The sequence below is a fragment of the Chroicocephalus ridibundus genome, chromosome 2 (assembly GCF_963924245.1).
Source record: "Chroicocephalus ridibundus chromosome 2, bChrRid1.1, whole genome shotgun sequence".
NCBI lineage: Eukaryota > Metazoa > Chordata > Aves > Charadriiformes > Laridae > Chroicocephalus > Chroicocephalus ridibundus.
The window spans coordinates 19,208,995-19,235,923 of NC_086285.1; the positions used below are offsets into that span (position 1 = coordinate 19,208,995).

General features: G+C 40.8%; 1 protein-coding gene across 2 annotated transcripts in view; it reads right to left on the bottom strand.

Annotated features, from left to right (window-relative positions):
* Positions 1-13,201: 13,201 nt before the first annotated feature.
* The window catches only part of GPR158 (G protein-coupled receptor 158), a 209,057-nt gene continuing 195,329 nt past the window's right edge, over positions 13,202-26,929 (bottom strand). Inside the window, exons 8-12 of one of the 2 annotated variants that reach the window (XM_063324628.1) lie at positions 26,156-26,294; positions 21,795-21,900; positions 19,720-19,866; positions 18,114-18,936; positions 13,202-17,987 (exon numbers count right to left, since the gene is read on the bottom strand). In XM_063324628.1, the coding sequence (XP_063180698.1) occupies positions 17,482-17,987; positions 18,114-18,936; positions 19,720-19,866; positions 21,795-21,900; positions 26,156-26,294 (1,721 nt within the window). In that variant the 3' untranslated portion in view covers positions 13,202-17,481. Of the gene's footprint in view, positions 18,937-19,719; positions 19,867-21,794; positions 21,901-26,155; positions 26,295-26,929 lie in introns of both variants that reach the window. The other variant, XM_063324626.1, reaches the window with a different exon arrangement.

The window sequence follows — 26,929 nt, forward strand, 5'->3', positions numbered from 1 at the left end:
TGTGTATTTAAATGCATTATATATATATACACACACACACACCCCTCCCCCTCACACACATACACCCATACATCCATATACATACATGTAGATACATACACATAACCACACAAGCTATTTTTCTCTATAAATTACTTTGGTCGGCTGAAAGCATGGGGCAAGAGAGAGCTTGAAGACTCGTAGCAGAGAGCCGTGGTACGCTGCCAGCCGCGCACCATCGGTGGTCCCAGCGGGATTCTGGCCGAAGTCAAAGCAGCCTTCATGGGGCAAGAGAGCACGTCGTGGTGAAGCTGCCAGGGCGGCCGGCAGGCAGACAGGCGGTGCAGGAACTGTAGGCACAGGGGCAGAGTAAAAAATAAAGACTTCACTCGCCTCCTGACAGCAAACTAATTGAATTGTTGCAAACTCGAGACTCCCCCAAATTTCTATTAAGTGTTTCAAGCTTATTCATGATAATAAGATTAAAATGAATAATTATAAGTATGGAATGGGGGGGAAAAATGGGGGAAAAAATTACAGTATACCCACAGAAGTTAAATGAGAGCTTAACAATTACAATTATTGACAAATATGACATACACAAGTTTTGTTACTCATAATGAAATAATAATCCTGCTTAACAGTATTCTGTGAAGGAAATGTGGCTTTCTCAGTAAAGACACCAGCAGTTGCTCTAACCCCAGTTATACTTTAGACATGTACAAGGTCAGCATTATGTTTGAACTTGAACTTGAACCTTAACTTCCTTCATGTCCAAGAGAGAGAAATTAGTATAGAATAACACAATCATTTAGGCTGGAAACTACCCTTAAGATCATCAAGTCCAGCTGTTACCCTAACACTGACAAGTTACCTCTAAACAATGTCCCCAAGCACCACACCTACACATCTTTCAAGTACCTCTAGGGATGGTGACTCAACCACTTCCCTGGGCAGCCTGTTCCAACGCTTGACAAGATATTTTGGGGTGTGTTTTGTTTGATCTCTTAGATACGGGTTGAGCAGAAGACTAATTGTGTCCCAGACTCCATAAACTATATTGATTCACTCTCTGTTTGTGAAGAGGACCAAGGAGACTCACAGATAGAGATGTTGGCTCTTACTCAGATCAATACTATTTTGGGTAGTCTTTGCAAAGATAGTTGCTGATACTTCCCAGGTTTCCTCAGTTCCCTCCCTCAGCCCTCCCACATACCTTTCATGGTAGAGTTCTCTCTCTTCCTGCTTTTTTTCCCCAACCCCTGCAGCACAGGAGAATCATGGTTCCAGTATGGGATTTGGTTGCAATGTGGTGTGAAGGGTGGTCATCTTGGTGAACCACCATGATCTGTGCAGCAGGCTTAACAGAAGGCTCTGGTGCTCAAAGGGACTATTTCACCTGCCGGCACCTGGGCTCAGCCCTTTCATGAGGACGCGATCCCAATGGCCCTGTGCTAGATCTCCAAAAGAGATGAGAGGAGCCCAGGCAGTTGCAGCTGAGCACTGTGGCGACAGAGCACACCCCAAGGCTGTGGAGTTGTGTTGCCATCTGGAAATGCTGTGCCATTCCTGTGCTCCTGGATGAAGGAACACAAGAGTGCTGTCCTTGCACATTTAAGCAGGGTTAAATAAAGGGTTTAGCTAACAAAGCATTTGGAAGAAGGTCAAGTCTCAGCTGCACTTGGGTCCTAGTATCTGTTTCTTGAGTTAATGAGGCCATCAAGGGGGATATGGAGTCATGGTGCTCGACCAAGGTGCATTATTGATGCATACAGTTTACTACACTGATGGTTGCTATGGACTGCCGAGTTATAAGGCAGGGCAAAACACACCATGCATGAGCAGAGAAATGTATGGATATTCATTTCTCAAAGAAAGGGTATGATATTTAGCTGAGTTGTGTAAAAGATTGGCTTCAACAGCAGGCAGGCCAGTTATGTATCTGGGGAGGTGTGATCACGCTGCATATATCACACCTGTGCTATGGCATATAACAGTTTTTGAGGAAGAGAAAGAACTTACATGGCTAAGTAGATGTGCTGATTTAGCTCAGTGATAAGTGACATTTTGGGAGCAGAAAGAAGGGGTGGTTGTATTTCTGAGTGGATTGGAGTGAGAGGTACCATTTGCACCTTCACCATTGATATGGCGAATCACCGCCGCTCCCTGTGACTATACACTAATTGTCCAGCTCTCCATACACTTGCTTGTGTGTGGAGCATCTTTTAAGCCTCACTTCATGTTAAGCATGACCTGCCACAACATTAGCATTATGATCCATACATTTCATGGATATCCGTTTTCACTGTCATACAGATTTTCAGACTTGGCAAATTATAGACCCCAAATTCATCATATCCATATCTAATAGTTTCCAGTGCTGGAATAATTCTGTACTACTTAGCACTTCATACCTATGATTAATAGCCTTAATATTCTCCTCACTATACACATATATTTTACCTGATACTGATACTATACTGCCACCTTTAATTTCAGTAATTTAAAGTATTCTTTCAATGTTTAAAAACTATATCAGTTTCAAGTGATATTGCAATCCATATATTATTTAAGTCATTTTAAGCTTCAAGTCACTTTATATGACATCATTTCAATTATATCCTTGCTCAATATATACAGCACTTACTCATAAAGGAGAATGAGTTAGTCAGATGCACAGAGTTTTCAAGGTCACTATATTGTTAATAAAACTTGTTAACTGACACAGGCATTAGTCATAAAGCTGAGTAAATGTAATGATTAAGCCACTCACAGCTCCTCGCCATTCTGTTACATCCTGCCTTCTAAAGAGAGAATTTTTATTTTGGGGCCTGATTTAAACCTACTTAAGTCAGTGGAAAAACTCCCTGTGTCTTCACTGGGCTTCGTATCAGACTGCCACTGAACCACAGAACCACACTCACAAAAAGAGCAGACAACAGGTCGACAACTCGGGCAGGCTCCTACATATCAGCTCCTGCCACAGTTCATAGCTGTAACGTTCATCTCGGCAAAACAGATGGAGCTTGACCAAACTCTAGGTGGAACCGTAATTACATTTTATTCCTTCAGACATCTCTTACTGCAGAACGCACAGAATTTCCCTGCTGCAGAAAGCACAAAGTAATTATTGTTTGGGCTTGATGGGGGGTTGTTGATCCCCCAGTGATAGGCTGTTATTCATTTGCTGGGTGCAAGGGACCAAAGGAGAGTATACATGCAACATGCAACCACACAAAGCGTGGAATAAACAGCGTGATCAATAACCAAACGGAAACACTTCAATGAATTTAATGATTTCTGAATTTTAATGATTTAATGAAATCTCCCGGGAGAGATCAAAACAGATCAGCTCCCATTTAGTGAGAAGGAGTACATTATTTCCGTATACATTACCACGCTACACTGAATACTAATGAGTGTTATGTATTCTGTTTAAAAGTGAAGAATTTTGTGTGGCCTATGTCTGCTCTGCCTTACTCAGACAGTCACCCATGCTGTAAGATATGAGCTATTTGAATGATCCTTGCCAGATGAAAAGTTGGGAGGCTGGAAAGAAGACTAAGGCATTGTCAGTGCCAATATGTACAATACAGGATGAATCACATCCTATGTGGGATCCTACATCTCACTTAGTATGAGACATCTTGGATACTTCTAAATCTGAGCTAGTCATCCTAATCTCCCTTGGAAAATGGAAATATGGCAACTTTATGGTGCCATTTAAATGACCTCCTGTAGGCATTGTCTGTAGTGTGAAATGAATTACACCATCGATTTCGGTGAGTATACTGAATAAATCTCCATTAACCACACAAGGGTCCAAAGAAGACTCACTTCTTCACTTATGTAGGTTTCTGCAGCCTTCCAGTACCTACAGGGGGCCTACAGAAAAGACAGGAAGGGACTCGTTATCAGGGAGTGTAACGATAGAAGAAGGGGTAATGGTTTCAAACTGAAGGAGGGTAGATTTAGATTGGATATTAGGAAGAAATTCTTCACTATAAGGGTGGTGAGGCACTGGCACAGGTTGCCCAGATAGGTTGTGGATGCCCCGTCCGTGGAAGTGTTCAAGGCCAGGCTGGATGGGGCTTTGAGCAGCCTGGTCTAGTGGGAGGTGTCTCTGCCCATGGCAGGGGGTTGGAACTAGATGATCTTCAAGGTCCTTTCCAATCTGAACCATTCCATGGTTCTATGATTCAAGACAGTCCCACCCAAAAGCATCTGCTGCTGGGTACCAGAAGGCAACAGAAAGACCAAGAGTTGCCAGTACACATTGCCACCAAAATGGGCAGAATCCCTCCCTGGCAATGCTGAACACACCCTTGGGAGGCAGAGTCTGCCACAGAGACTACGGGAGCAGGGAAATCCCCTGTGAGGAGACTGTCCTCAGCAGTCCCATGTAGAAGCAAGGAACTGCATACAAGAGAAAAAAATCCAGTAAAATGGACAACTTGCAAAACAAAACATACTTACACGATGTGTATATAAAGTGTCTACAGACTCCAGAGAGTGAGGCATTAAATACACTGGAAAGCAGTGGGGGACAGGTAGCACCTCAGCCAGAGAGCTGATGTGGTTGGGATCAGCAAGACAGCAAAGTGTTTGTCATTAGGTGGAGCTGGAAAAAACAGAGATTATGAACAGTATCATCGGAGCGTCACACAGCAGAGGGAGAGCAGCAGCAAGGTGAAAGGACGACTCCTCCTAGTACTAGTAATAATAATAAGGGAACATTTAATTTAAAATCCAAGACACTTGAAAGATGTATCCAGGAGATAGAACAGAACGGCAGCAAAACTGTGTCCTTTAGCGCGATTCATTTATTAGCACTACAGCCCCTGCTACGGCCAGCTGCCACGGAAACAGCTTTTTCTAAACAAAGCAAATCCTAATCCAGTATGGTCCTAGAAAAGGAAAATCAAGGTTTGGGGAGATGGACCAGAAAGAAGCAGCAGTCTGTGCACACGGTGAGACCGCTGTTGGCAAAGCAGCTAGAAAATGGAGCTATAACATTCTCTTACGGATTTGCAATTTATGTAAACAAGCATTCCTACATTACTGTAGAGTATGTTCATGGAACAGTACAGATACACACAGACTTTCGTTTAGTCAACAGAACTATTTTCATGTTTTAAAATTATTTTGATCTCTTTTATCTCTTATTTTTGCCTGAAAATACTCTTAAATCTTAAACAAATTTAGACAAATTTTAAAAGGCAAATATAGCTGGAAAAGCGGTGAATACATTTTTTCTTGTCAGTTTGTCATACTCACGTGATAGTCACCCCTCTTCCCCTTTTGGTTTTGTCTTTGTCTTCCCATAATCCTAGGCTGTAAGGACTGAAAAAAAAAATCAGCACTTATTTATGTATGTGCTTATTTTGTAGAGTGCCTAGGACAACCGAAATTGATGCAGTGATACTGCCACTCCTGCCTTGTGCTGCTCAGAGAACGCAGAAAGGCTGGGGGGGGTGAGGCGGGGGGGGTGGCTCAGTCAAGCGTGGGGTGTCTGGGGTGAAATGCGTGTGGCAGTGGGGAGAAGAGAATTCAGAGCAGAAGACAAGGTGAGGGGTGATGAACGTTTGGGGTGCGAGGATGGAGCATGTGGTCTTTGCTAACGGAAATGATTTTCAAGCTGCAAGAACAGGAAAATCAGCAGGGTTTAGCAAAGGCACAAGCCTAGAGGAATAGGCAGAGGAAAACTATAACACAAAGTTTCCACGTCTGAGACAAAGACGGAAAAGCTAAGAATCAAAGACAAGGAAACATGCAGGAGAGACAGGGTAAAGAAGATTTTTGAAAACACCTAAATTCTTAGTGCTTCTAAGTCTCTCTTGTTTTCAGTGTCCTACTGGGAAGCAACAGATAGAGCTGAAAAATTCCACCAAAAGAGAAGAGCTCTAATCAGGCTGAGCAAGAGCCGGACACCAAGCATGCAAAAGGGGTGGGAAAGGAAATCTGCAGCCATGGGCTCAAGACATAAAGCATCAAGTCTAGGAAACAGCTGTGCAGCCTATGTTAGTAAATGAGCTTGGTTTGGTCGCTCTTTGTAAGAGAAGAGAGGGGAGAAAATGCAGTCCTTGGAGGAGATCAACAGGGAATGCTAGAAAGGAGGATCAGGAAATGCACTTAAAGCTTTCTTCAAGATCTGGGTTTACTTTGCATGAAGATTGTGACAGTGACATTAAATACAAATAAATGGGATGCTAACAACAGATTTGATCTCCACGTTGTACCACAACTTACCTTTCTTCCCAGCAGAATCAGCTCTGTTTACAGAGCCCGGCTATTCTAGTTAAGGATGTAAAGAGGAATAGACTTTGATATTATTTCTTTGCATTTACCTGTCTCCGTGGAATTGAAAGGAGATGAAGGGCTGCTGAAATTAAACAGATGTATAAAACTGTACCAGGTGTACCAGAGATGCAAATACCCAAGACCATCTCTGTGACATTTGGATAGTATTTGGAGAAGCAAGGAGGATTTTTAATTTGCTCTTCATGTGTACACAGGAATGCCGTGCTAGCACCAGCAAGCTGTGCAGGTGGGCAAGGGAAATTCTGGAGAACTCCTGACGCCGGTGCTAAAACCCAGCAAGTATTCATTTCCTGCGTTTGAACAGCTCAGGAGACTATGAGAACTTTAATGTAGGAAAAGGTCAGGTCACTTCAACTTCAAGTTTGTCTAGATTTCATCTGGTTTGTTAAGAAAAAATGCAAATTATAAGAGTCATGAGGAAATTTCACATAGTACAAAACTGCTTACATTAACCAAGCTTCCATAATCACCTACTTTGTGAATCAATATGCATTTTATTGCCATTCAATACTATATAATCCATTGTCATATAAAAGGTAAAGAGCAGTAACATGCGCGTGTTTCTTAGTACTATCAGGAGTATCTGAAAACTCTAAGATTTTGACCACATCCTTCTTCCTATCATCTTTTGGAAATAGCGAGGTCATCCCCACAGTGATGGAAAATTAAGGCACAGGGAGCCTGGGAGCCAGGCCAATACCTATGTAAAAATCTGCCCCTATGCGATTTGCCAAATATTGCACTGGAATTTTACAGCTAGGCAGCAAATGGAATGAGTGTGTGTGGCTTTGTCCTAGCTATCTCTGGTTTGGGGCAGGGGACGGGTATTTTACCAATACAGCTCTAGCCTGCGTGGTCGCATGTGATTGAAAAATAAAGTGTGATGTTTGGAGAAGTTGAGGATAATAGTGCTGCCATCTGCCCAGGACCTGAGCTCGGGAAAGTAACTCCCAGGGATCAAAGGGAACTGAACAGCCAGGAGAAAAAGCTGAGAAGAGCTTTAGTTCGCAGCACAATGCTTCTGGCCTCTGGCTGAAAGGAGAGCAAAACCAAGCATAAGCCACTGCGACATTTCCAATGAAAAGGCGAACCTTTTGTACTACCTGCAGGGTGGCAAAGGGCAGTAAGCACCTGGTGGGACCACCAGCTGGAAAGCAGAGATGTGAACGGCCCAGTGGCAGCTCTTAGGATGATGAATGCTTTTTTGTTCCTTACAGGTTTTGTATCAGGCGGATTGCTGACAGCAGGTTTCTGTTTCCCTGGTATGAATGTGAACCAGATCCTGACTTAACATGGGCCAGCTCATTCAGTGGCCTACTTAAAATGAGCTTGTGGTCTCTCCATCTCAGTCTTGGTGAAAAGGTGTCTATGCTGTCAAACACGTTCTGTCTCTTGTGTGGCTCTAATAGCTCATTCCTGGTAGTCCAAAATGCTTTAATTCTGGATATAGTCAATGGGTGGTCCCATGTGCTGTTCAAAAGTTTCCCACCCCAAGAGCCCACCTGGCTTAGCATCAGCCTGCTTCTCCAAGCAGTTGTACGAGGGCATGGACTCTTTTGCTGACTGTGCAGATTTGCTCTTGCCATTTGTGAAGATTCGTTACACCATCAAAACCAATAATTGAGCCTTTCAGACTGGAGTTTTCAAAGAAATAATTGAATTCAAAGCGGACTTTGAGACTAAATGCCTTTTCTGGTGACTTCAAAATCAGTAATTTCTATGCTAGGAATTAACCAACTAATAGTTTGACTCTCATTCAGTAACGTGATACCTCCTGTCCTCTAAGTCTTCTTTTGGGTCTTATTAAGTTACACTAGAAAATGGGTTTCCCATGTGAGGAGACAAGAAGCAAGCAGAGGAAAACAGGAACTCTGCCTAAATGGCCCCTAAAAGCTGCGTTGCTTGATTTATGTAAATGTATTTCCTTTTATAACCTACCTGTTTCATACTCTAAACACGCACACCCTTTTGAAGTAACAATATCCAAATAACTTACAGAAAGGCATTTTACTGCGAGGTAAAAGCAGGAAGAGAATGAAATGGTGCCTTAATATAAACACAATCATATGCAGGCACAGACTTTTAAAATATGTAGATGTGGTTTCTGCACTTTCTGTGAAAATCCATCCTCACTGAGTCAAATGCACCCCTAGTGAAAACTGAGTTTGGGGCAAGAACTACATACTTGTTTCAGCTGAAATCGCAAGTAATTTAAATAGACAGAATGTACAGGGCAGTATTTGATCAACCAGAAATTTAGTAAAGTTTTCTCTAAGCTCCTTAATTTTAAAAATAGTCAGTTCTGACTAGGAAAGTCGCCAATAAAATCCTCATTGTTTTGTTTTGCTTTCTCCCCCAGAAATGCCAGGGTTTTCACATTTTCACTATCATGTTTAAGAAAGAAAAAGAACATGCAGTTTTATCTCATTGATTTTCTATTATTATCTGCTAGTCTGTTATATTGAATTATATATATATTGAATATTGTCCCCGAGGAATTAAAAATAATATAGAAATTTACAAGGTAATGAATAAAACATCAAAGCAAGTGGTTTAGCAAGTAGTTTAGCTTGTGTGTAAAAATGCTTGCCATACACTGATGAGATGGCAAATCCAAAAAAAATACCCCCAAACCCTACCTGGGCACTGTGATTTTTGACACATTATTTTTTGCAATTCCAGTTATAATGTAGACAACAAACAATTGAATGGAAAGGCCATGCAGTGTACAATTGCAATCTACAATTAATCACAGATCCTGGAAGCAAAAATCCATTTAAATACCACTTAGAAAGCAACAAATGTAGTATTTTGCTAGCAGTTTTTACATATTGCAATTTTGTTGGTCATTAAAACAGAGTATATCATTAAAGCAATAAGAATAAAAATTGTAAAAGTTGTATTTTAAAATACTCAACTATTTCTGAAGGAAAATTCCACAGATTGTGAACCTATTGTCTTCTGACTTCAAACAGAGAAATATGTGAGGATAACGCTGGCCTCACAATGGAGCAGCTGAGATGCAAATCAAAGTTTTGTAGCAAGTTCCTGAAAACCATAGGGAAAAAAAATCATAGATAATAAAACTGCTGTCAATAAAGGTGAATTGATATATTATAAAAGCATTAAAATGAGTAGAAACATAACTTTTAAAATATACTGCCTACAGAGAAGCACTAGCCAATTTTGCTAGCTTACACGAGTCTTGTGCATTTGCCAAGTACCTCACAAAATGTGATGGGGGAACAGAGTTGGACAGGCGTCTTCTCCAGTGCTGCTGTGATTTTCCCTTGGTGAAGTCTCCAAGATGACTGCTTGGAACCACATGGTTCTTACCACCCTTCAGCTTCAAAAAAATCTTCGTGGAACAAAGACATCAATATATGATACTATTTTTAGCACTGAAGTATGTCAAATCAACCTGTTTCTCATCTGTAATACTGCAGCCAGCCTAAAGGCCCTGCCATCTATCAAGCAAGTATAATAGCGTTCAACTCCAAACAGATCCAGGCAGCCTCCAAAAGACTTACTCTGCCCCGCTCCGGCAACGCTGCAACATCCAAACCCATCTCGTTGCCACCGCTCTTGTCAACTTTTGCTCAGCAGCAGGGGAAAAGGTACAACAGAACCCCACCACTATGGGTGTTTGCCAAGCAGATCAAACAAATACAGATTTTTAAGTTTACTCCGTGATCCCCCATCATGAAGTAAAGGCACAGCAGGCCAACAGCAAGCAGGAAAGCAAGAGATCACACAGGTGGGCCTGACAGCCCATGCCGCAGTGGGACTGGAGAGGCATCTGCCTTAGCTCTGCCTCAGAACATCTTCCCAACAGCCAAGAAGCAAACACGCAGGTAAGCCCTAGCTTAGCACACATTTTATGCTGGTAGACTTGAAAGACACCCAGTGGTTTGAATTCCATCAGGAGACTTCTATTGAGCAGGCTTAGCAATCTTGTCTTCTAATTGCGTCTAAAGGCTGCTACCCATCTCCTGTGAAAGCTTGCCTTCTGCAGCTAGAAAGATGTAATAATGATTCTGTGCCCTTGTATATAAGATATGTATATTATACAGAAGATCATAAATGCACATTTCAAAAATATATGTCTATTTTGAGTACAATGTAACGTTTTTCCATGCTTTGACACAATGAAAAATTGGACTCAACTCATATATCCAGAAATCTAAAATCTAGTAATTTGATGGTAAAATGGCCAGCGTTCGATTTGTTTGTACATTTCCAGTGACTAAAAGAGCTAATTCATAAATAAAGGAAAAGAAATAAATCACCTGCATAAATGGAGAGATAATGTTCAATTTTCCAAGTATTAAAGAACTAGAAGATTGAATAAACATAATGGCAGCCCGCCCAACCAAGTGGAGCAATCAGTATATTTTACTACATTTCTAGCATTGCTGAAGCTGATTTCTGAGTGATGAAAAAGCTATTTTAGAATGGGAAAAAGTTTGCTCCAACCTGTCAGAAATATTATTTTATTAAGAAAAAAAAAGTGTTCAGCTTGAAATAACTTCTCCGCAGGCAGGCATGCAGCCCAGTAACCCAGAACCAAATCAACTGCCATATTTAAGAACTGCATTCATAGGCCACCCCCCCGCCCCCAAAATTTAGAATTGTTTTAATGGTTTCTTCAGAATCTGGTACTGATTTTAAAAAAATCCTCACAGTGTTAGAGAAAAACATTACCCCTTTTATAGGGGTTGGGGTTTTTTTGTGCAAGACATTCTTTCAACTGTGCACCAGCTCAAGGACTCACAGGCAGCTAAAACTGTTCTTCCCAATCAGCTCCAAACAAAATCATTTCCCCCTTCACTTTGCCACAGTGACCGCTCGGGGCTGTGGGCATCAGAAGAGAAGCAAAATGCCTTTCTGTGACAGCAGCTGGTGACTACCTGTCCTGTACTGTTAGGCAGGAGTCAAAGCTGCCTGGGGTATCCACCCGCAGGGCTTTCAAAAGGATGATGTGAAGAACATGTTCAAATAGTGAACACTGTTCGTAGGACGATAGGATCACTCAGGTACAACCTCTAGGGATCTCCAGTCCAACCTGCTGCTCAAAGTAGGGTCAACTACAAGATCAGGGCTTTATCCAGTCGGTTCGTTAAAAGCTTCAATGATGCACAAACTCTGGAAAACCTTCTCCACTGCTTCAACTTTTCCACGTAGTCAGCCTGAGCCTTTCTTGCTTGAATTTATGCCCGTTGTCTCCCTTCCTCCCACCATGCCTAACTGTGAAAAGCCCATGTCTGTCTTCTCCATACCCTCCCCATGGGTGTCAGCAGGCTGCTGGTGCCCCCGCCGTCTCATGGCAGGGCAGGTCCACCCACCGTTTCCTCTCAGATTAAATACATTTTATAATAGAAGGAAGAGGGTCATAGAAAATACAGATGTGGATGATTTCCAAAGCCACAAAACTTTGGAAATCATACCCTTACTTCTTCAAAGCTGTGAATATGTCAGAAGTGGAGCTCCAGCATCAAGTTGCACCAGGGGAGGTTTAGATTGGATACCAGGAAAAACCTTTACACTGAAAGGGTTATTAAGCATTGGAACGGGCTGCCCAGGGAAGTGGTTGAGGCACAATCCCTGGAGGTATTTAAAAAACAGGTAGACATGGTGCTTAGAGATACGGTTTAGTGATGGCTTTTGTCAGAGTCAGGTTGATGGTTGGACTCGATGATCTGAAAAGTCCCTTCCAACCTAGGCAATTCTACGTTTCTCTGAATCTAATTCTATTAGTTTGACACCCTGCGCCTGAGAGAGGGGTTACCCAAATGCCTGCTTTTCAACCCAAGAGGCACTGGGAAAGGTACAAATATATATATAGATTTATATCCCTGTGCAAGAACCTACCAGAACTCTAACATCAATAAAAAATTATTAAAAAATCAGGGATGACAATAGAATATAAACTAATTGAGCCTAACTATCTGTATTTATGCAGACATAAGAACGTACAAAGGTTGCGCTGGATGAAATGCTCATCTAGCACCATACCCAGCAGTGGATGATTATGGAAAGAAAACTGGGTGATTATGCATAGACAATTCAACTACTTGTCAGCCATCTACAGATTAGGGATTTAAGAGTTTCATATCCACCATTTTCAGGGATCTTGATGGACTTCTCTTCCACGACCTCTCCAATGCTTTTTGAACTCACGATATCCACAGCAATCTGTGAAAATGAGCTCCACAAGTTATTTTTGCCACAGGTAGAAGAAAACATCATTTGTTTTAAACTGCTGCCTTGGGTGTTCTGTAGTTTCTGCATGACAAAACCCAGCAAATACCAGTTTCCTAACTACCTTCGCACCATTTGTAATTTCATATAGGTCTCATCCCTCTTGGCCATCTCTCTCCCAAGCTAAAGAAGTTGCAAGTTGCAGTTGATTTAGTCCCCCCTCACACAGCAGCCATTCTCTGGCTCTGATCATCTTCGCTACCATTCTTTGTATCTTTTCTATACCTGTTAGACATATATTTTAGATGAGGAATCCAGGCATGCACACAGAAGAGCTACAGGATTTTACAATGACATCATAAAATGCTATCTATTTACTTCCTAATATTTTCTAACATTCTATTTGCCATTAAATTCAGGAGAACATAGGATGGACCCTATAATTTCGCTCTCAAAATTGCAGCCACTGAGAAAAGAGAGCTGCCAATCATGCTATCTCCTTCACCTGAAATCCTGAACACAGGTACACAGCTGGTCTAAGGGCTGATGTCAAGAAAATATGAGGAAAATCCAGAAAATGCTAATGACGTGACCAGATCATATAAGCTGTAAAACTCATTGTTAGTTATTTCACAAGTTTGACGAGAAACCTCTTTAGTTTGGATCAGTAATGACTTCAGAAAATCACAACACAAAAGCCTGCAGACAGATTTCATATAAATGTGCTTTATTGCAGAGAAGTTACATTATTTACATGCTGCAACACATTACAACATAAATCTATCAAGTATTTCATGGTGGATGCTGTTGGTTGCCAGATAACATTGTTATAAGAACCACATTATAAAGTGAAGAGACTTACAGCTTTATATACTCTACAACTTGGAGTAGCTAAAATGTTAAAAGTCCAAAGGCAGTGTTTTCTCAGGCCTGCCTGTTGTCATATGCATGCAAAAGCCTAAGGAGAGCAAATAGAAAAGTATTGTCCGGTTTCAGGTCTATGATGCCACCAAAGCTGATGATAGGTGTGTACTGATTTATATTTTAAAGCATATAATCTTGCATAAATTATACAAGTCTAATAAGATTGGTATAAATCTAATTATTTATAAACCATGGCTTAGAAATAAAGGAGAAATGCAGCCTGCACATGCATTTAAAAGGACAACCTAGCAAATGTTTGTGACCATAGTGTTTATTATCTTTTCTCTTAACAGATCTGCTAGAAAACATCTTGATTCTAGAGTTGCACTTCTCTTGGCTGAATAATGACAATGAAACTCCAGAAAAAGACAACTAAGCAATCTAGCCAATATATGCTGGTGGAGAAAAATCTATGAAATACAGAACATTATTTATGTCTAACTTAGTATGTCTTTATTAAGCAATGTTTCTAGCAGCATCATAGTGAAATAGAATAGTTGAGTGAAGTTTGGCCCCTCATTTTCTTAAGTGCAAAATAATTTAAAGTCCCAATTGAATCTGTAGCCCAAATATCAGTTGCTGAATAAACTGGGGAAAGCTTTGTTGCTTTCTCCGATTGTATCAGTCGTAGGAGATGTGACTAGAACGAGCCTAAAGAACCATAACAGACATTTTTTAAGAAGTGAGGGAAAGGGTCAGGATGAAGGAAAACAAAACCAAACAAGAATATACAAGCCAGTGCCTTCCCTGGTAAATCAGCCATCATTCTTTCATTTGCCATGCAGCCGGGCTGTCCCACACCAGCCAAGGAACAGGCTTTGTTTCTGTGTTTCTAACGAAGTTATCTTTTAAAAAAAGAAAGAAAGGGAAAAGAAAACGAACAAGGAACTGGAGATAGGTAGCGGTGGCACAGATACAGTCATGCACAAAGGGCTTGATCCTGCCAGTGGTGCATGGGGCAGTGGTACTGTGTGGACGCTTTGCCGATGTGGATCCTCTCACCCTTGGTGCAGGCTGTACCCCGACATGACTGCTGCAGAGCAGGGCAGGGGCAGCATGTCCTTGCTTGGCCACGAGGAAAAGGAGGGACGGCAAGATGAGCAAGGGCACCGGGGCTGGCGCCTGCTCCTGGTGACCGTCTGTCTCCAAGAGGCAGTGAGTACATACAAACATCTCCTTTCACAACTCCTCCACGGATGCCCACTTCTAACCTCAGCACCTGGCTCCAACAAAGCGCCGACTCCCGTTGGTGAGTCAGGGCAACCTAAGCTGTCCCCCCACCCCATTCACACAAAGCACCGCTGAGATGCACTGCAGAACCTCCCTTTAAGGGTAGGAGAGGCATGAGGTGGTCACCATATTCATCAGGTTTCAAGTTGTGCATCTCTCTACACAGAATGTCAGTGTGCTCCAGGAGGACTCCCAGAAAGCTGTGTTCCCAGGACGGACTTCTTCTTATGCAAGGAATTTTGGAGTTACCTTCTCTCTGAAAAGCTGATCAAAGCCCACTGAAGTTGATGGAAAAATTACTGCCGAACCCTGTTAGTGTCTGGGACTGGGAAGGGAGAATCTGGGCACACTGGGTCTAACCTCAGCTCCTACCCACACTAGGCAGGGAGCGGGCTTGGGCTGCATGTGGGATGGCATTGGCGCTGTGCGGGCAAGTGGGTGCACAGATGTCCAAAGCACCCAGACTCAGATGCCTGACTCCCTTTCACAGGTGAACAGGGATTCTGGGCTGCAAGTGTCCTGATCAGAAGAAGTGTGTTGAAGGCAAAAACCACATCTCCACAACTACACCCTACAAAAGAGGGGTGGGAGAGTCAGGCAAGCCCAGGGTAGCAAAGACCTAAGTCAGCACGTCCCCATGGTGGAATCGAGCACCATCCAGGATAACCAGTTTGGTTGGGGCAGTTCAGCCACTTTAATCTAACGAGCAAAATTTATGAGTGAGGCCAATGTGTTTAGACAGCACTGAGACCTGAGCTGACTTGTCCCCAGCTGGCTCAGGTGTCGGCACATTCCAGGTTGGGGCTTAGCAGAGGAAGATCAGATCCATCTTGACCTGTCAGTGTAGACGTGCCCATAGTCTCCTGTCCTTTTCAAAGGACAAAAAAAGTGCTCCTCATACCCAGCTTGTCTAAGTCCCTCTGCTCATTGCATTTTATCTTAAGCCACTTTTTCTATGATGCCACAAAAATCAGTTTATACTACATACGTGTATGTGCATGTGTGTATTAGATATGACATTTTATATATATTAAACATATATAAATATCTATTTTATATATATATTATATATATATTAAACAACACATTCTCTTCACTCATCCTCATTTCATGTTCTTCTACTGAATCCCATCACTTCTCTCAAATTGCACAAGTTCTTTAGGACTGAGCTGTCTTTATTTTGGAGTGCTGTATATATAGCCAATTCTAGTGAATAGTGAGGGTTTTTTATTATTAGTGATACTCCTCAGAATCTTTACAATACGTCCTCAGGTCTTGATGGTGTACCATCACGAAGGATCATAGTTGTGAATGGGCCATCTATGAATTAAGCTCATATGCATGATGAGGACCGTAGCTATTACCGAAAATTAGCACTGTATTAAACATTAACTTCTACTGTAAATGTATGTATGTATAAATAAATAAATAAATAATCAAAGCATTTTGGAGAGTGGGAGAGAGATGCCATTATGTCCATTCCTACTATCTTTTACAATTGCATATATGGGGGAAGAGTAATATTTTGGACTTCTCTCCTCACTCCAAAGGCCAGTTTTTGGAGGTTTGCCAACAGGGATAACAGTACACTTGTTCTATATGAGCTAGCTAATATATTTCCTGGAGTTGTCTGGTTTTAGTATAACAGGTGATCTTTTCTGGGGTATATTCATTGTCGTTCTCGCTTGTCTTATTTGTGAGGATATGCTCAGTACAAAATACTGAACAAGGTCATCACCATACATGTTTAAAGCAAGAATTCTGGTTTGTTAGATGATATTTTCCAATTAGTAACAAACAACAGATAAGTTGTCCTAAGACTTACCAGAATATGCAGCTAAGACGACTGAATTTCCACTATTAACAAAGTCTATGAGCATTAACAGGGAGGTGCATAACAAGTAACTTACCGCGTATAAAACCCCTGAATAATACAGTATCAAACTATAAATTTAAGTAACAGAGAGTAAACAAAAAAAATTCACTATATAAATCACAGGAAAGGACAGGAAAGGAAAAAAATAAACTCCAAAGCCCAAAGGAATTTCCCAATATGAATTACGGCTTCCATAGCCAGTGTGATTACTGCAATTTTATATATAAACAAAAAAGTCTACAGCAGGTATTTTAACTTGCGATTAGAAGAAAGTATCTGCAGATTGCATAAATGTGTTGTTGTGTCACATAATATCAAAGGTATTTGCAAAAATTATACAATCTGGAATGCTTTAATATGAGACACAACAATGTACTTAAACACACAGTAATAAGAAAATGAGAGCAATCATTATATAAAATGTATTTTTGGGATGCATCGAGTTAGCAGTGCTATCTAGATTAAAGACGTAAAGTGAAAAGTCGTCATTTTAATAAGCTGCTCATTGATACCCCTTTTTGCCATCAGGACATTTTCTGTGCCCTACTTCTGCTGGATCTTTAAAGTCCCAAGGGCAAGTTAAAGCCAGTTGTGGCATTCAGAAATAACGCGGTTGAGATCTACACTGTGCGTTTGTTACCACCAGGTTTTTTTTCTTTTAAAAGAGAAGTGATTTCACAAAGGCAGGTTTCTTTCATTGACACAGTAAAATCCTTGGAGCAGGGACCATGTTCTGGGCACTGCTAATCACATTGTTGGCACTCAACAAATAAATAATAACAACATTAACGATAATTTACTTTGCTTAACTCCTACTTATTTGTAGTGCTGATTCCCTTGATTTAAGTGATGCTCCTTAGGAATTTTCAGATCCATTTGGCCTAAGTCCTCTCTGTCCTTCCTGGTGTCTTTCTTCTCAATGTTGCTACTCTCCTCCGTCCAAAAGCCTCTTATTTTCGAGGTGTTGCTGTTTTATTTGCACTTATAGCAGAGGTGTTCGATAAAGCTACACTTCTTTCTGCATTTGGTAAATCTGGTGTATCGTACTCCCAAGGGCAGACTTCAGCTCGAGATGCTAAAGGTTGCTGTACGTAACTACTTGGCTTATGGGAGTCAGATGAAAGCACGTTTCCCTCGGAAGAGGCATTTTTTTTCTGTTCCGCCAATTTATTGAGGTTTTCCTTTTCTGCTGCTTTCTGGGGTAACTCCTCCTGCTCCCCAGCACAGGTATTAGGTGCATATCTATTAACATTCTCACACTTCAGCCCAGGGGAGACCTGAGACTTGGAATTCGACTGGTTTTTCTCATTTTCAAAGACCTGCTGCTCTTGCGTCTCCCGAGTGGCTGCTTCCACCTTCTCTGAGCTCTTTTGATTTGACTGTTGATACCCTTCAGGTGTCTTCAGCTTATGATGAGACTTCCCCTTTGACTGGGAAGGGTGGTTTTTCTCTGGCTCTGAGGAAGCAATAGACACATGTTTTTGAACTTTAGAGTCAGAAGGCACAGGACCAGGAATTTGGTCATATATCTCCCAAGGACAAACTTCTCCTATGTCGAAATTGTCCTTGTGCAGCGACTTACCTGGGCCTGTGTCTGGATTTGCAGGTGTTTGACTAACCCTTTGCTGTTTCATAATTCCAGACTTATGGGTTTTCTTTGTTTCCTCAGAGTGGGTAGAGTCCTTCCGGTGGGAATCCTTATGCTCCCCTTTATCGGAGGCTGAGTACTTTTTGCTGGCCTCCCTACCCTTCTGCTGAGATTTATGAGATTTAGTGCTTTCTTCCAGGCTTTGTGTTTTACCCGTTAGTCCCAGAGTCTTTTCCTTGGCACTAGCAATAACACTGAGGGATTTTTGTAACACAGATGTTCTTGGATGCAGAGGCTTCTTGTCGGCACTTAAGTTATGCGCACTTACTGATTTGCACACCAAAGGGACCGATTCAGTGGAGACAGCTTCAACCTTTTCTGGAGCATTTTTGGTTAATTTGTTACCATTCAAGGAATCCAGAAGCGAATTCTCAGCAGCTATAACTTCTGCACTTTCTGTAGTTAAGCTATTTGGTTCTTCTGTTTGATCCCTAACGTGATCGTAAGTGCTGTGGGACTTTTTTAATGAAAAGACTCTGTTTTTCAAAGTCTCTTCTTTTGGCTTTGCAGAACTCGTGGAATCCTGTGGGTTTTTTCTCAGTGTGGCCGCGTTCTTCACAGCACTGTGCTCCATCAGGTCCTTCTCGTCCCTGGAGCACTGCCTGGTGACCGTCTCGGGGATTTCTGTAATACGTCGCATTATTGAGCGCCCCAAGCCCTTTTTAGAGCACCTTTTTTTCTGAAGATGTGGGTTATTAGCAATCATCTTTTTCCTTTTATAGATTTCAAGCTGGGCATATAGTTTCTTCAACTCATCCTGCAAAGCAAAGTGAATGGCAAAACTAGTATGTGCAGAGCGAGTCCAGTCAAACAAGCAGCCTGATACCCTCTACCCATTGCTCTAAAAATGGCATTAAACTTACGTCACTGTCTTTTCTAATTCTTGAATATGCCGTTTCTCCATTAACTTGAATCCCACTTTTTTCCACTTTAAAAAGAAGTTCATCCCTCGTGCACAAACACGTTACCTTCCACAGCTGCGCAGCATACGGCACGCACAATTCGTACACATTCATGCTCCATGTTTCAGATTCCACAGTGCTGTGGTGTACGCTTTCCTACTGAACTCTCTAGCTATTCTTTATTCTGGGAACATAAGCCCTTTTATCATGTAAGATAGGAATAAAGTATTTCTTTCTGTTAACCGTGTGTTTTTAAAATTTTAAGTTACATAGTTCTGTATAGTTCTGTATATGTTACATACAAATGACTAATCACACTGACACCAAATCTTGTTTGCACTTCAAGACAATTCAAAGAGCCTCTGTAAGCTGCTAAATAGCTCTTGCTGTGGATGATTCTGCCTCTTTTAGCCTCCACTATGACTTTTACTACAACTAATAATACAATTTCTCTTCACACTAGTGAATATTTTCCGTGAGATTTTACATGACCTGATGCCACAAAATTTGAGAGTCCTAAGCTGGCCTGTTTCAGCTAATATCTGCAAAAAAAAGTCAAATGGACGCAATTCAGAGTTTACTCATAGGAAAAAGTGTTGTTCTTGATAATAAATACTATTTAAATGAGTTATATATACCCGAATATCTTCAGGATCCAAACTATGTTCACTCCATGCTGAATTGATACTGCTGTTCAGATAGGATCCAGATCGACCCATATCAAGCTCATCTTCATAAGCTTCTGTAGCTATATCATCTCTTGGGTTATTGCTTGAATGTGAAAACTGCAATAAGTATTCATAAAAAAGATGTTGCCATCAGTGCAAAAGTTTACTTCAACATCACTGTAAGAGTTTACATCAACAGTTCTTGGGATTTTCTGAACTCACACACTAGCTAGAGGCATCATTGGCATAAGTAGTGTCCTATAGAATATCAGTATTGTATGGAAGGAACTCTTATTAATGATGGCTTAACTTGATAAATCTTACAGATTTGCATAAGGAAAAAAAACCCGCTTATTTTGACACTTATTTGAACCTCTTTACATTGCATTTAAATTAAGGTAGTAAGGAAACATAGACTTTCATCCAGTATTTCCAATTAGGCTGCTAAAACCAAAAGACTGTATTTTATATTCCATACTGTTGAATAATCCTGCAGAAAGCAATTCTCCCATTTTAGATCCTAACCCTGAAAAGGAAGAGATGAGGTGGCCAAAAAAAAAAAAAGGAAAGAAAAGAAGGAAACAATAAAAAAGGAGACAAGTTAATCTCTCTAAGTTTTAGCAAGTGGTCAGATCAAGAGTTGGAGAGAGGTTGTCAACTATTTATTTATTCATACTGATTCACTCATCTATTGTCCACACAGTCATCTGGCCCCAGAACTTTATGAATGGAACCAAACCTTGTTAATCTTCTCTTAATTCCCTGAATTCTCTCTCGTGCTGGAAGAAAAGTCTGTGTAGTGTGACACAGATAATAAGCTAAAAATGGAAATGTTGAACAGTAGTTATGAGACAGCTTCAGAAAGGTCAACAAATTTTCAAGGTTAGTCTAGAAAGACATCTTTGAAGATATGTAATAAAGTATATGAATATAAAATATAAAGTAGTAAGATTATTGCTAAAGACCAGAAAAGTAATTCAAAATAAAACAAGGTCATTTAATATTAAGGCTGCATCAATGTGTCCCCCTGTTATGACTGTTTAATGGGTGTATATATGACAGTTATCAGCGTGCCCTGTTCTGACACACAGGCAAAAGACAGGAATAGCAGCTTCATTAACCTGAGTTGCATCAACTTGAACCGCTTAGTGTCCTTCCTTCATACGTAGCTTTCACCTCTCCTGTTCTCTTTGACTCTTGGCTACTTGATTAATATTACTGGTCATTTCAAAAGCCATTATAAAATCATTCGCTTTGCTGCGGTACTGTCTAAGAAGAAAGCTCCATCCAAATCCTGGGGACTGGTGCTAGAGACAGGTGGAGCCGCCTGCGGTTCTCCTGCCCTTGGTGAGACTGAGATATTGTGGCTCCGCTCCCAGTGCCTGACGGGAGGTGTGCCGCAGCACTCAGAGCTCTGTCTCTTCTCTTCCCTCCCTCCAGTCATCCTCCATCTTCTCGTGTCCCACACACACTCATCTTCTCACCCAGCACCGTACCTGGCTCCATATGACAGGCCACATCTGTCTCAGTATACAGCATCTGTCCATCCCACGCTCTGACTCACAAAGGGCTCTCCTTTTTCAACCTGTAACAACTGCCCGGTTTAAACCCCAACCTCTCTATCTCATGGCCAGTCCAAACTCCTCATTCCAGTTTTATTTAGCAGTCCATCCTAGTCTTTCTATCCCCTCGCCTAAACTCTTTGTCTGATCTCAGCTAACTCTGGCAGCAGCATGGTCCCCCAGATACCTGAAATAAGCATTGTTAGGCAGGATTCTTTCCTTCTTGTATTAATTGCATCAAAATTTTAAGTACTTTAAAGCCCATGAATTTTGAAAGCTGAAAGAAAGAACCTTTGAAAATGTATAAGGTTTTGTTTTTTTTTTTTTTTTTTTTTAAAAATACAGCTTTTTAGGTAACATAGCCAAAGTTTTCATCTTCCTTTTCTACCAGTTGCTTGCTAATTTTATATGGCATTGCTTCTGCATGACAACATTTATTTTCCTCAGTCTTGGCAAAAGAAAAGAGACAGGAGACTCGAATACCTTAGGGATCAGAAGTAGCCCAACAGTGACTGTCACAGTCAAGTGTGTGTGTGCAAAGAACAGCATCAGCATCCAGTCAGACTGAAGTCTTGAAGCAAGAATGAATCTGAAAATAGAATTCAGAGTTGCAATTCACTGCCTCTTCTTCCAGTACATTAGACTTAACATTTTTAATATTCTTTAGGATTCTTTTCATTGAAAGGCCAAACACAACTCGTTTTGTTCTGTACTGCTTTCACACAGACTAAAAATTACATCCCCATGCTTTACTTGTATACCACAATTTCAAAACAACTCGAAAAAACAACCAACAGAACAAGCCAAAACAAAATATAAGAAGAAACAACAGACCTTAAAGGATATTGCTTATTCACTCTCTATTTGCTCTATTCATCATTCTCACTCTATTTAGCTGGTTTTTTGGATCTTTATATTGTCACAATGTCTTTGGCCTGAAGTGAGTTATGGCAGCTTACATACATTAAGGATCTGAACGGATGATTTTAGGTTAAGTAAGCACACGTACTATGATAAATTGCAGCGCACTTCAAAAATACAGGATGTCCGCAGATCGCTGCTAGAGAATGTGGCTGATAAGCCATCAAAGAGGGAACTGAACTGAAATGCATTTTAGCGGGGAGCAGAGAAATGGCCTTGATTGCAGGACCGCCCAGCTCAATACCACTGGGCCCGAGAGCCTTGCGAATGCTGGGGAATGAGTGGCTGAACCTGCAAAATGAAGCAATTCCTTGCTGAGCTTTCTGAACGAGTGGTAGAACAAGCGCCGCGGTTCAAGCTAGCTGGAGCATGCTTGGCTTATCCGCTTTTGTGAGCTCCCAAAGATAGAAATGGGAAGCAGTGCAATGGATGAATGGACGTACCACTGGCTTGTAATTTGCAGGTTTACAAAAATCATTCGGATAGAAATGACATTTGCAACTTATCCAAGTCCACAGATGCACATTTTGCAGAAGCTTTTGTTAACAGAAATAGCCTGGCATGAAACACTGGCTTATATGCCATAATAATGCAGCCATCATTTCTTGATTAATATTTTGCAAATGAAATGTTTCATGAACACAATAAAATATTAGAATTATTTCTTCCAGAGATGTTGCTGGTGAGGTGTGCAGGGATACAAGGAGGCTTAGGCCTGAGGTTTAGCTAACTGAACGCAATATGAGAACTGTTGAAGATGACATGAGAAACTGCTGGATATAACATAAAAAAGGGAAAAGTGACCAAAAGTTACAGACGGTGCTGTGAGGGACGGCAAGATTTCACAGGTGGTTAACAGGGAGTCATTTAAAGATGGCCAAACTTCACAGGCAATTGAAGGGAGCACTGGGGGCCTTCGGGGGAGTAGAACTTGCAAGGTCAGTGGTACCGATGTATCAGTAACAGCATATAAGGCTGTGATTACCTAGCTAATGACATCAGAAATACCAAATTTGAGTACTGAAGTAGCAAAACTAGGACCAATTGGAAAAAAGTAATGAGGATGAGTTGTTTATTTGTGAGAAGACAAGGGCAGAGACAGAGAGGGGCTAAGGTAGATGGGGGAAGAGCAAGCTTGTAAAGAAGGGGGGATAGAAGGGGCTAGTGATATGTAAGCAAGTTGTCACCGACTAAGCCCTGCATCTGATCACTGCAATATCTCCTGTCTTCTCATTAAATCCTTCTCCCAACTTCTGTGTGATCTCACTCTACATTGTGCACGTGTGTATGTGCAAGTCACAAGCAACCCTCAGGTTGGACTATCCAGCACGTGGGAGACCCACATCTGGGAAGACTCAAGGTCTCAGCCCATGACTGAATACGGGGCCCCAAACCCTAAAATGGGTGTTAGATTGGCCTAAGGACTGTGCTCGTATCTGAAGGACGTGTCAATGTAGTGTGCTTGCAAACTGACACAGGGTGCACGTTTCGTGAGTGAACCTGATCAGCTGCAGAGGAGGAAGAGGACCAGGCTGTACATGTTGGACCTGCACTGGTCCATGTGGCCAGCCTTGTGTTGCACCCATGGTGGATGTGCTCAGCCTGGCTAGGCCTGCAAATGGAAACAGCAGCAGCCACATCCATCAGACAGAGACGGGAGGAAGCTCCCAGGTCCTGATGCCAACCAGACTCAGCTAACCCTTAACAGCTCCAATCCTCAAATTCTGTGAAGGCCTTTTGCTTGTTTTATGTGTGAAACCTTGATTAATTAAGGTATCCACACCATACCCCGGAAAGCAAAATAGCATTTGTAGTAGCCATTCAGACCTATCAGAGATGGGGTTTCTGCTCAAATGAGATTTTTTCCCATATAATTTTGTTTTTCTCACTAATACAAGCCAAAGAGCAATGCAGGAATTTAATGCTATGCTGATCCGAAGATAATCAAGAATCCTCTGTTTCTCAAATGGGAATAATGGTTTTATAGGAAAAGAAAATGCAAACAGTTCAAGATTTTATTTAGTGCTCACATCAATCTTATATGAGCTTTGGGAGTTTTCAGACTGGATGGCTGCCTTGTAATAGTAGGTCTCCTTCAAGGCTCCAGTGCTTTCAGCTCCATGACAACTCAGATATGTCATATAAATCTGAGTCTTACATTTCTGTTCTTTCAGTTACATCCCGAACTTGGCAGGGAAAACAGAAGCAAAAAAAAAAGAAAAAAAGTAAGGCAATGTAAACTTCAAAGAGACGGGATTAAGATTTGTGTATACAGAAATGGACATAATCTCAGGAGGGATCATGTACTTCCAGTGCATTTTATTTGTTCCTATTCATAAGCAGTACATGATATTTCTTCAACAAACCAGCATTTACCAGACAGAGGGCAAAGAATCAGTATAAAATGTACATTTTTTTGAAAAAGAAGGAAGAACAATATCAGCAGACCTAAGGCTGAAGGAACAGGATCTTCACTAGGATAAACTGAAAGACCTAACCCTTTTGCGTCTCCTTGATAAGGCATGTATTAAAATGCCACATTTTCCTCTTTTCCCCTCTCTTTAATCCAAGATTACTTTCATCCTGTCCTATTGTTAAAAGAAACCTGCAGCCCACAGAATAGCTCTCCTAATGCACTAAACTGTGTCTTCTAACATGGCCCAAAACATGGCTTAGGAATATTAATTAATGGGGGAAAATTTTGACCGCAAAGCTGTCATATTGCTTACAATAAATTCAAAAGTACTGTAATTGAATTTTATATCTACCAGGAATGAAAAGAAAAATGCTTCCATCAAATACAAATTTTAAACATTATTTTTGAAGATGTTTGTGTTAGGGAGTAAAAAAGAAGATTTTGAGACTATGTGGATGCTGAGATATGGGGTTAGGAGAAGGTGAAGGAAACAAAAAGTTGCAAGCCTGAAAAGTGCACCAAACTTTACAACAATGATAGGGGAAAGAGCACCTGGAGGGAGTAGTGATGAAAGATGTGCTTTGCTGATGTCTACTCAGAAAAAATGGTGCCTCATGGAAGCAAACATCAAGAAGGCAGAGAGAAATATGAGTTCCAAGACAGCCCAAGGAACACAGAAGAGTATTTGAAGACTGTCAATGGAGCAACGTGAAAAAAAAAATAATCTTAGTAGATACGGACTGTCAGGAGGCAAAGGAAGGTGCGAGAATGTCATATGAAAGTCATAAGAATCTCTTAGAGCGTGAGATGAAATACATGCTATCTTCCTATTTTGAATTTTCTAGGACCAATTCATTTTTACAGTGTGTTCTGTAGGAAAGGCACATATAGTAAATTTCACATACCTCTGGCAAAGGCCCTTATTTATTTCTTATTACTCTAATAAATTTACAAGTATGAAAGGTAGAGCTCATTATAAACTTTATAAGAAACAGGTGCTTTACGTTACTGTGATAGCATGATATGAATAACAATTTTTTATGTCAGCATATAAAACACTATGCTTCATGCACAAACCAGTACAATTCTCTTAGCATACAGCTGCACCTTGCCAATCTGTTACACACCAGGAAAAGTTCACACACACCGACATTCTTACCTGCTGTTTTTCTAGGGATACAAACCAGTGAGCTGTATGCAGATGACTGAAGACAGATAATAGTTTTACTATATCTAATTTATCATATATACTGAACTTTGATCCAAGAACTTATCAGCTAGCTGTACTGAAAAAAAACACCTAATCATACAATTAACAAGTTGATTGTACATATTCTTGAATCCTATGGGAACAGTTTTAAGTTTAGTGATCAGTTAATTTGCAGATAATGTTTACAATATTTATGAGACCTTCCATTATGCATCCTATCCCATTCACTCATTTTAAGTTGCACCATATGAAACCTGAAAGATAAATAGTTAATTACTAGATCTACAGATCACTTGCCTAATTGTATGGAATATAGCAGAGATAATGAGCTCATTGTGAACTGCAACAGCCATATAACGTGGCTCATGAAATGCTGATGGGACTGTCCGCACTGCATAGCAGAGATAAACACCCCACAAGAGGAATAAAAATTCAGCTGTGAGAAGAACAAAAAGAAATAATTTGCAATTAGTTTTATATATGAAAAAGGAAGGAAATTTGAAGTACTATAGTATCTTCTGTATGTGTGAGTATCTATGCAAAGTCAGTATACACTCATACATGGCTATACGTACACAGATAGGCATTCAAACTCTTTCAGATATTGTCACTGCACAAGATACATTTGGTTTTCATTTTACACACTTCTTTTTTGCAGATCAGGAACCTTTGCACTCATGGTGTTTCAGTTTTTCAACTGACAAACTTCAAGACAATGCCTAATAATGTCTTGCTTGTTTTTCAAACTGGTACTATAGAAGCTTGACATCACTTAAAATAACGAGTGTTTTTAATTGTAGCTCTGGTTCTTGTTATAGAGGCAAGACTACAAGCTTTTTAAGACAACAGTTTCATTTCAAAGGTTTATAACTCAGATATAACAATACATTTTGGGTTAAAAAACCTCCTCTGTTCATGTTAGTTAATTCTGCTGGTGCCCATAATATGATGAGTCACTTCTGAGGACCTAATGTAATTACAACAAATGACGTGTTTCTCTCTGTTAGGAGAAAAATGAGTAAAGGAAGAAAGGAGAATGAGGAAAGGGTCAGGATCAGCTAAACTATCCTG